This window comes from Halyomorpha halys, unplaced genomic scaffold, assembly GCF_000696795.3.
Source record: "Halyomorpha halys isolate HHAL.00 unplaced genomic scaffold, Hhal_1.1 Scaffold673.1, whole genome shotgun sequence".
Taxonomy (NCBI): Eukaryota; Metazoa; Arthropoda; class Insecta; order Hemiptera; family Pentatomidae; genus Halyomorpha; species Halyomorpha halys.
In genome coordinates this window covers 212,104-223,604 of record NW_027114803.1, presented here as the reverse complement: position 1 = coordinate 223,604, position 11,501 = coordinate 212,104, and the positions used below count along the sequence as shown (strand labels likewise).

The window sequence follows — 11,501 nt, the reverse complement described above, 5'->3', positions numbered from 1 at the left end:
TATTTAAAATTGTAATTGTTACATACTTTAAATGTTCAATTCATTTAATGTAGACTTTTTTTTTTAAATTTAGTTCATGCCAAGAAATTACATATGTATTTTTGATATTTGATTTTACATAATTATTGTTCCTTAGAAATAGCCAATTGCATGGGGAATTACAATTGGAGTCAATACAGGATTACATCAAAAACCGGATTTTTATTATATGAAGTTCCACTCCCAGTTGCCGACAGTTTAAGGAGCAGTGATCTACAACCTGGGAAACCCAACCTCAATCCGAAGACTGAAGCCTAGGCTGCTGCAGGACATTCTGTTATAAATTCTATATTTATTAATTCATTATTCACACTACCTCTATTTTTCTTATTATTATTTATTTTTTCTCCTAATTTTTCAAATTAACTTTTTTCTTTTTATCATCAGAGAGCAATTGCTTGCTTTGTTAAGTCTATAAACATCATTTTTTTGTTATTAATTTTACTATTCTCTTTTATTAAGAAGCATTATTCTTATTTATTTATTTTATCTTTTTTTTTTGTTCTTTTAATTATAACATTGTATATAGTTAGGGGCGTTTTTGTACGAGACTATACCCCCATAATCAACTGTTAAAAAAAACAATATAATGTAAGGCCCACTAGGCCGATCTGATATAAAATAAATAAAATATACATAATTATTGCATTCTATATCAATTCTATATATTTTTTTGTTTTATCAACTTTATATAAATCATATCAATGGATATATAAATACAAAAACCTTGCATTATTAATACATACGGAAACAAATAGTCGAAAATAATTTCATGTTGCATATTTTACTTTAGAATGCACTTGCAAATCGAAGGACAAAACCACCCTTTACTTGAATTTTTACTTTACTTACATATGTATGAAATATGTTGTACAAAGTAGAAATACTGTGATCGTGAAAAAATTCAAATTTTAGTTTTGTTTGGAAATTGAAATTTTTAATCCGTAGAAAGTTCTGACCCCAAATAATAAGGTTTTTAAAAATGGTTTGTTGGTCTGTGTGAACAGCTTAGCTCAATTAAGTGACGTACGAAAAAGAAATTATATATTTAAGGCAGATGAACCATGGGATCTTTTCAATATAATTAATTTACCTGTGTTGTCACTTTATATTGTCGACTTCATACTTTTTCAATTTTCTAGAAAGCAGTCAAACCTGCTCTCGATTGATGATAGTGAAAGTCAATTTACGATTCAAAAATTTGTTCTCTATCATGGAAAAAATATTTCCCTATATAGAGGACCAATTTTTGAAAAAAAAAAAAGGAAGAAAAAAGGGTAGTAATATAAATGTATAGTATACCGAGCACATTGAATTTTTTTCATTTTGCCATGATTTCCAAATTAACGAATTTCAAATTAACCCCTGTTTTCGAAGAAGAAAGGACAAATTTTGATACATTCTTGACAAATTTTCTTCTAAATCAGTTTTCACAGTCCATTTGTCACTCATTTTTGCATAGAAGCTCCGAGCTTACATACTCCTTCGTACCTACAGGAATAGTATCCGGTAGACGAAGTTACTTTCCTGCAAGACCCGGCGGCTGGATACTCTCCGAACTTCATCGTAACTATAGGAATAGTACCCTGTAGGGCAAGGTTACCATCCTTAGAGAATACCATCCATTCACCGCCTAATCAACAACCTTACCTATTTTGAAGGCGCATTTTTGAAACCTTCTGGTCAAGAGTAGCTAACATTATCAATTAGAGTCAGATCATTTAACACAACCACCTCGGCAATATGCAGAGCCCTACTGCGCCCTCTAATACTATAAGATTTGAACAATTTTTTTAATATTGTTTATTGTTTAATATAAAAACACTGTTATTATTAAAGAAAAGCTAAACCAAAATTTGAAAATGAACTAAGTGTTCGGTCCAAAAAAGGGGGGATTTTTCATGGTTAATTTTGTGCCCTCTATGCACCTGTGCCTTTGGCGTGTGCACATATTGTCACTGTCTAGCTACTATTAATATGTTATTTTATTATGTTTATTTTAATATAAAAATAATATGTTTTATGTTATTTTAAACGTACATCTGGTGACTTCTGACGACAAATGAGGTATATTTCCTTGTCTTGTTTTAAAACCTCATCCATTTCCTTAACATAGCCGACTTCGTAACTCTTAATCAACTTTCTCAGTTTCTTAACATTCTGACTGACGTGTCGTATCTTGGAATCATAAGTTCTGTTGTAAAGCTCCTCCTTTACTTCGAGCCATTTGACGTTTCTCTCTGTTCAAAATAAAATGGTTGAATATTCAGTTATTAGGTGTTAAGTAGTCAATTACGATATGTATTTCCAACTTAGTCCTTGAGTTCATTAGCTTTCAATACCAGTGATGACCCTGGTGAGAAGCGCAAGGATCTTCTAGTCTAGCTTTGGCAACCTAATGTGGTGGAGAAAGCATGGTTCGGGGTTCCCAAGGTGGAAAATGCACATATTGTTTAAAGATAGAAATCGGAATCTTATTTTTTAATATAATTTATCTTGATTATTTAATTTATTTTTATTTGTGACATACATTTTGTGTATTATTTAATTTATTTTTATTTGTGTATTATTTTATTTATTATTATTCTACTTTATATATAGATGGAGAGAATGCATATATACTGTTAATACCTAATACTCTTGAGTGTGATACCTTATATTATTTTTCAATAAAAAGCTTTATCTCTCCCAGAAAAAAAATTACTATAACATCAGTGTTTGTCTTTTCTTTACTAAAATACATACTTTAGACTAGTGATTTTTATGTGTCTATTTCCAATTTGGAGATGGATATATTTTTTGAAAAGTGGCCATGTGTAGATCTGTACTTTTCATATTCTTCGTAGCATGATATTTTTAAGAATTGTGTTATCGTGTAATTGTGGAAGCTGTTAGACTCAGCTATCTTTAACTATAATCCATTTTAAGTCATGGTCGGTGAAGTGAAATTTTTTGGCAACTCACTAAGGAATGCATACTGAAGATGACAGAGCTGAAATCAATATTATATTTTGTAGCCATACCCAGTGTTGAACAACACAGTTGAACACATTCATATCGTTAACAATAAAATAAGCAGTTCTGATTTATAAGTTTTGTACAAAACTAGCTGGTGGCATCAACACTATGGAAAATGAATCAACTCCTGCAGCGCCATACTTCGTAAGAACAAACGAAACTTATAATCTGCTGTGTTTTTGGCTATATGCTTTTCTAAGGCGGGTGTGGGTTCCAATAACCGCATTTATTATATACCAGCAGACCCGAAAATGCTTTGCTATTGCTATATTTGAGCTACAGACTTGCCTGAGGGACTGGGTCTAAACAACATAACTTTGCTCAAAATGTTACAATATTTTAGGAATGTGAAAATGAGATGAGCATAGTTGCCGATAAAATCAGACAATATAGATTAAAACAGATTAACATTTGAGTACATGGGTGCAGGCGGAGGGGAACAGGAGGATGCCGAATCTGCCCCCTGAATTTTTAGAACCCGAGAAAAAAAAAGAAGAGAATAGTGAACTTATTTGAAACATGGTTTCTTTCTGGAAACATGCTATAATTAGAAAGGTAATGATCGGGAAAGACGGTGATGTCCAAAATCATCAGGGACGAAAAGTGCAAAACTGCCTTATATTTTCATTTTGCGAGCCATTGGGAAACCTTGTTGTTAACGATTTAAATTCAGTCGTTTCATTTTTCATTTCAATTTATTGTGATTATTGGCAATACAAAGTTAAAAATTAATGATTGAATAGAAATAAAATTTATTTGTTGCGGAGGTATTCCTTAGGATGCGGAATTTTACCTAACGTTTCAGAATAAAATATAATATATGTATGTATGTATGTATGTATGTATGCATGTACGTACGTATGTTTTTGTGTAATGGACTGAGACCTGTTCCTCCCCCCCTTGGCGAAATCCTGCCAACACCCATGTTTAAGTATATACTTAAATGAGCTTTCGATGGAAATTTGAGTAGTAAAAGCACTGTTTCATGCAAAAAAGAATATAACTTTATAGTGTTTGATGAAGATGAAAAACTGAAAAAAAAAAAAAAATGGAAGAAGAAAGGTATACTGTGGCAAAAACGAAGCCTGGGTGATCTTTGTTTTAGTGAAAATTTAAAAAGAAATTTTACAGATCATAACAAAATCAAAAGGAACCAGCACTAAAATTAATTAAGAGTAAAATCGCTGTTCTGTACAGGAATATAACAACAAAGCAAAATGAGAATATTTCCAAGAGCACTTACCATTAAACTCGACAACACCCTTCAACTGAATTAGCTGATCCGTCAGAACCCACCTATCGTCAAGTAGTTTCATTCCCAAATTTCTTCTAGCCATTTTGATCTTGGATTTCTCTCAACTAATAAAACTGCGCATAATATTATATTACAATTTTAAAATTTGAGTAAGTACTATCAAGTATTGAGATATTTTTACTAAAATTCCATATGTTGTTTATTTTTCAATTCATATTTTTAATATTTTGATGATGAAGTATCTTTTTAATTTCAAAAATGTTTATAGCCAGATATGACCGGTTCGTGTACAATCAACCGACGACTTAAAGCCAAGTTCACAAGCTTTTGAATATTTCCAAATATACTTGTAAATATACAAAGCCAATAACAATGCTATTTTGACAAGAAATCATATAAATGTTTAATTATTTCTGTGTGTGTCTTTCTAATGTGACGAAGTACTGAAATAGTAACACTCAAAGATACTTTATGACTCTACAGACCGACCAGCAACTCTGTGTTTAGGAATAAGTGAAATAACCTGTAATAATTTTTAATTTTTTTTTTCATTTAATACATGTATTATTGACATTTACAACTGTACATTATAATACCTTCAGTAAATTTGATTTCAGTTATAATGGAGTGATATAGGCGTGTAAAGAACTACCCAATGGTAGCACCCTAATGGCGTTTTTACTCTAGCAGTTCTCGTGGCCATCTTCTTTTTAGGCGCCTCGGAGGAGTGCCAGGAATAGAAGAGGATGCAAGGTTAGAAACTAGTGGGTTGGGTGGTTAGGGAGTTTGTAATGGAAGGAATGATATCTGATTCGGGCTAGATCGGTTACATAAGAAACATTTAGGTCTTTATATATAATTTTGTTTGTGACAAAGTAAGGAGTATTGAGAATTTTACGAAGGATTTTGGATTGTAAGGATTGGATAAGAGAGGAATTCGAAGGTTTAGTGGAGCCAAACTCCGTATTTCCAGATTGGCCTCATTACAGTCATGTAGATAAGTCTTTTGTTATGATTTGGAAGCTTAGACAGTTTGTCCATTAGGTGCTGTAATAGTCGAAATTGACTTGTAGTTTCCTGTCTTTTCAGTCTTGCGTGAGGATTCCGGGCTAGTCATTTATCCAGATGCAGTCCAAGGGGTAAGAGCAACATCATTAATGGACACTGCAGGGCAGTCGGTAGATTTATGATGAAGGGTAAAGGTGATTTGATGGGATTGACCTGTAATCTGTGAATGATTTTTAATTTGTATTAATAATACTTATTCTAAACTTTTTCAACCGAAAATTCTACAAAGCATATGTTCTGTAAAACCATCTGATGTGCGGTGACAGCGATTTTGAATAGTTTGTAAAATATTTGGTGCGGTGCGCGCATCTCAAAAATTTCACTTACTAAACAATTTTGAGTTTAAACGAATCCTCACTTGTTTTATGATAGATATTTTAATATTAATCTCTGCGGCAATAATTCTCCGCACTAATTTTTGTAATGAGCCTTTCAGTTGGTAGATCGACAAACTCCAATTTCCAGTTTTTAGAAAAGTAGTTTTAATAACATTTCGCGTTTCAAGTTTTTATACAGTTTTTCTTTTAAATAAAAAATTATAACAGTTATCTAAAATTTAAGTTGAGCTCTTAACGATTTATTCAATGCTATATTGTAATTGAATCGAAATTAAAAAATACTAAGAATGTCTTAATTTAGTTACTAATTTCAACGACTGAAAGAATCATCATATGTAGGTTAAGTGAAATTAGAATACAAATTATTTAAAACTATGTCGATATGACAACAGTTAACAGACTGGAGCAACGGAAAACACTGCACAAGTTCTGGCCAGTTTGTAGCCCAACTCATATAAGGAATGTCTTTTATCACTCTCCATTACCTTCTACGACTTTCTATGTTAAATATAACATTTTCTAAAATATTCAGTTTTCCTACGGTATATAATTCGTTCAAATTATATCTCTTATTTCTGGAAATTTGTTTTGAAACTGAAAAAATAATTTCCTCTTATCTCCTTAGGTTAATTATCGAATCCTTGGAAATGGTTAATTATTTTAAATAATCGAAATTTAAGGTACTTCGGAGGACGATTTTTTTATAATTCCTCATCTAAGCGTTGTGAGTCTCTTTCGATGAATATGATCCCTATTCGGTATTAAATATCTCTTAGTTGTGTATTGATTTACCAAGTTTCCAAATCGTTAGAGCAATTTTTGATACCTAAAAAAAAGCGTTAAATCGATTATATAGGTGCTATTTCCGGTAGATCGATGTTATCTAAAACATGCTGCCACATCCCTGCTATATATACCCGTATTAAATATGTTATTGCAGATATCGGCGGAACAGCCCCTCACCGTTCCAATAATCCACTGGCGTAAGCCATCGAACCACTACCTTCATTGGACCCTGCACATAACCTTAAAATGTCACAAGGCAACCCATTGAACTACAGATATACATATAACTACCTCCCTTATGCGTTTGTATTAGTTTAACTTATTTTCATTTCAGGAGGTTACGAAAAAAAAAGTAATATCAGTTTTGTTTTTGAGCTTGGTTGCTACAAACACGGACACCATTTTGCACGATTTGGTTATTTGGACTCAGTGGACCTCAAATCGTGCATCGTCCATATGGAAATCTCGAATTCGGATTTTTTCGCAATCGCAATACTTCTCCCTACTATGTGTTCTATGTATAGGTAAGCGAAAGTAAAAAAACTAACAAAACATTCAATGACTTATCGCCAGAATAGCATATTTATTTTTTCAACTGATAGTCATTTAAGCCGACTTCCCTATTTAGATAAACTGCGAGAATTTAAAATATTTAGTATTTTGTATTCAATAGTAACATTTTAAATTTTTGTGTAAAATTTAAAAATATGAATTGAAGTAATGAACAACATATGGACTTCCTTTCAATTTTATATTTATCTTCTTAAAAAATGTAATAATAATTAGCATCGCTTTAATTTAAAAACGAAGATATAGTTTCTACTGTTTGAATAGTTGAGAGTTGTCCAAGAAATGGCAAGCAGGAATTTAGGAATAGAGCATCGTCTTAATAAATGGTTTCTAGATAAACATCGAAGTCAGTTAACGGGTCTTGTGGACTACTATGGTAAGATTACGTCAAGTAGTAATTCACAGTACAAATACTTTAGGTCTATGACGAGAGGGATACGCAATGTATCAGCTATCATTGGAGACAAAACTAGTTTGAGGATCCTCAGGATTTGTATTCTAATAAAGTGAATAAGAGTTCACACTGGTTCTCTACCATTGGTACGATAAAGTACGGAAACACTTCAATATGCATTGTTAATAGTAATTGATAATGAGTAGAGAAAGAATCTCTCATATTATAGGTGTCGTATAACCGGCAATATATAACGTAATATGAATTTCAAAAACATTTAAAATATTACATTAAAAAAATAAGAATCGATTATCTTCTCATTCAATAACTTAGTTCCAAGTCTAACTTACCTTCGAAAAAGAGAAATTCTTATAGCAGATGACAAATTATCCACCAAATTTCAATGTTTAAAACAGTTTATATCTGCTGAAAGTAAGGTAGATTTCTTTGACCGGCTGCTATAAATGTAATAGAATAAATTAACATCTTAAAGTATCAGAAATACTTTGAAGAACATTTTTGAAAATATCTTTCTCTAAAACTCTAGTGAGGAAAGAGTATTTCCCAAACAAAAGTACAGTGGAGCGATGTATGCTATAAATTGAACATTAAAGCCATAAAAAGACCATTATTAGTTAAATGGAATGCTTAACGATTTTGATTATTATCAAAAAGGTGTTGGAACAAGCCTTTAATTTCAAACAAATAATATGAACAAATTTGTACAAATCTTTGGTGTGCTCAACTAGATTCGCCAGGAAAATTATTTTCATAAATTAACCAAATATAATTTTCTAATTATTTCTAGCCTGACTCGTCTTTTAAAAGATTTCAATTCCAGATAGATCATAACCAACAAAAATCCTCGTCCTTTTGTTAATTCTCATTCTATAGTTAATGATCTCTGTTGATATAAATTTTCTTCTTAAATAATGGAATCTGTGACGAATTCACAAATACCTTACATCACCTCGAATTAAAGTGAAGTCTATCTTGATTGCATTCATTGAAGTTCATGATTCTCGATGAAATCTGATGGAAGGAGGTGCTTCAAATTCTTCAAGATATGTAGCTAATGCACGATTATACTGGAAATTTTTCGAAATATTTTTGTTATATCCTACATATTTTTTTCTAAACGAAATAAGATTTGTTCCATACCCCGAGAAAGGGAGCATTTTCGGTTTCAAATCCCACTTGACCTCGGACAATTATCTTGGGAGATATAGTTGACCGTGGTTTGGTCAACAATACCTCCTCCCACTCAATAATACTTCATTTTTATTGTTTTCAATAATATTCACGTCGGGTCGAGTGTTCTGAAAAACGAATCATGGCCATTTTTTATTGGGAACTCGTATGTTGGTGTGAAACATGGCCAAGCCAAATGTCCAACGTTAAAGGTGTTTGTAGCATTGCGTAGTAACATTTTTCAATTGTGAAGATATTTTGCACTCAATAGCATTGCTAAATGTCTTTTACTGCAGTAAAAATGTACATCTTCAAATATGTTGGCATCACGAGTGATAATTTGAAGTTCAGCGTAAGTTAAATGGTCATTCTTGAAAATTTTGAATGATGGTAGGACAACGAAACACAGGCTATACATAGGTTGGATACAAATATGTGGCTACTTTATATTTTTCCTGACGTCCCAATCTCCAGGTAAATGATATGAGCCATATTTGAAAATCTCTGGGCGTGTTTGGATAGCTACTTTAAAAAATACAGAACATCAAAAATTTACAAAATAACTAACTGCAAGAAAAAATATTGTAAGAATTGGTACCAAACCTAGTAGATTAATTTCCTGAAGAATTCAGTAGTGTTTTGAAATATAAATCTTTCAGAAATGAAGGTTAGTAAATGAAGCATGTTATTGCCATTAATTAATTTATTTTCTTGCTGTTTTAGCGAAAACTTTTGTAAACCTGATTTTATTTTTAAAAATGTTAAATGTTTATGTAAAATATAGTAGTTATAGCCTTTCTTGTCATCTATGGTTTATTGCACTGTCCTATCTTATCATACATAAATCGATTGTCACAAAATGGTCCACTTTTTTTAGTATACAAATTGATTTTTAAATGAATAAAATATTCCATAAAATTTTCCAAATATAAAACTATTGGAATGCATAGTGTACAAATTGTATAGTCATCATAACAATGCTTCCCTTGAATAGTAGTTTTATTTAGAATTGGATTTATTACAAAGATAGAACCGTGGACTACGGTAACTTTCTTATAAGTCAACTCATATAACCCCATCGGCTAATAAATAACTTTCGAAATTATTTATAGAGGGATTTAAAACAATAGTCTCTTAAAAGTGGTTTTAAAAGATATACCCAAATGTTTCCTTTACAGAAAATTTACTATCTGTTATTAAAGTTACTCATAAAATTTGTAGGATGTGGTATTGAATGAAGTTATTTGTTGTGGAAATTAAATTAAATATATATTTTTTTTAAATTAGTAGAATACATATTTTATTGGCAGTATTAGCAAGTAGTGTTATAAGCTAGGTAGGTTATAAACACAAGTTAGTAGTTACAGAAATTGTAGTGTGTTAGGTGACGTTAGAGTTAAGTATATCCAGGTTTTAATTGAATTATCCATCTGTCATTCTCATAGAAATAATGGAGTCTGAAATTTTAGCTCGTCTTGTACCACAAGGAAAAGAAAGTATTCGACCAGCGTGTAAAAAGTGCGGTTATTCCGGGCATTTGACATATCAGTGCAGAAATTTCATTAAAATTGACCCTAACAAGGATATTGTTTTGGATGTTAGTAGTACAAGTTCAGAAAGTGATGATGATTATGTCACTCCTCTCAGAGCATTGAGAGAACAAGAACTGCAAGAAAAAGTTAAAAAGAAAAAGAAAAGGAAGAAGAAAAAGAAGAAGTCGCGAGATTCATCTGAAGACAGTAGTTCAGATTCCGAATCCCACTCAGAGAAAAGGAAGAAAAAAAAACTGAAAAGAAAATATAAATCGAGTTCTGATTCAAGTGATGAAGAAGCAGAGAAGAAGAAAAAATCTAAGAAACATAAAAAGAAGAAAAGTAAAAAAAAATCAAGTGACAGTGACTAACAGTTTATAGATGTATATAAAAATGATAAAATAAAGGTGATGTTTGTTTATATCCAATTATTTTACCTATTTTATTCATTTTCATTTTAACCAAAGTTTTAAATTTCTCTCAGAAGTATGAATTGCTTGACTAATAGGGATACCAGAATAAGGTTTGTTCTATTATAATATATTTCAGCTTATTTAGTTATTATCTCGTGTCTCAACATATGATTATTTTGGACAACCCTTTCATTAACGCTATGCTAAGGATGATTCTTTTCTAATTTAGTTGTCGTATAAATTAGTTTCCTGATAAATAATTATTTACGAAGGAATAAGTGAAGGCTGAGTGTTGGGGCAAGGTTCCAAGTGCTCTTGGATTAAAGTTCTGTGGGTTTGATTCACTACTTACATCTGCTGTTATTTATTTTTCTGGAGTAAAATAAATCTTGGCATTCTTACTTTTAGAACAGGAGTCCGATGGATAAAATCCAGCCTATAAAACATATATCCTCAAATAATTTTAAAAATTAGCTTATATTACACTTAACATGGAAATACATTCCTAGTGGTTCTAAAACTCTTTATTATTAGCTAATTAATTTAATAAAGTAGCAAATTAAGTTGTATTTTTTCATCTATCTCATAAGCGGTGTATCCTAGCGTCTAGTCGAATTTGTACCATAACCTATTGATCTAGTCAAATAGTACATTGTAAACCTTAAACCAAAAGACTAATTTTTTTTTATAAATTTTTACTAAAACTGAGGCATTATATTACATATGAATCCTAACTTAAAAATATAAACCCTTTTCAGATGATCCTTAAGCTGTTAATTAGTTTGATAAATTAATAAATAAAAAAAAAAATGTCTTTCTTCCTGTTTCTCACCTAAAAATCCTAATCAGAAGATCTTAGTAAAAAAGATATTGTAAAACAAATTAAAGAACATAAAA

At 31.0% G+C, this 11,501-nt stretch overlaps 2 protein-coding genes across 2 annotated transcripts in view; one reads left to right on the top strand and one right to left on the bottom strand.

The window, feature by feature from the left end:
- The window catches only part of LOC106685251 (myosin-11), a gene marked incomplete in the record, with an annotated part of 27,779 nt that extends 23,294 nt beyond the window's left edge, over window positions 1–4,485 (bottom strand). Inside the window, 2 exon segments of the mRNA XM_067051908.1 lie at window positions 2,080–2,279; window positions 4,301–4,485. Coding sequence (XP_066908009.1) covers window positions 2,080–2,279; window positions 4,301–4,394 — 294 coding nt within the window.
- A 2,782-nt stretch (window positions 4,486–7,267) lies between these two features.
- Window positions 7,268–10,624, top strand: LOC106685235 (protein SREK1IP1). Its single transcript, XM_014427797.3, has 2 exons — window positions 7,268–7,450; window positions 10,129–10,624. Exons 1-2 carry the CDS (start codon window positions 7,357–7,359, stop codon window positions 10,560–10,562), a joined length of 528 nt encoding a protein of 175 aa, XP_014283283.1. The 5' UTR covers window positions 7,268–7,356; the 3' UTR covers window positions 10,563–10,624.
- Window positions 10,625–11,501: the final 877 nt, after the last annotated feature.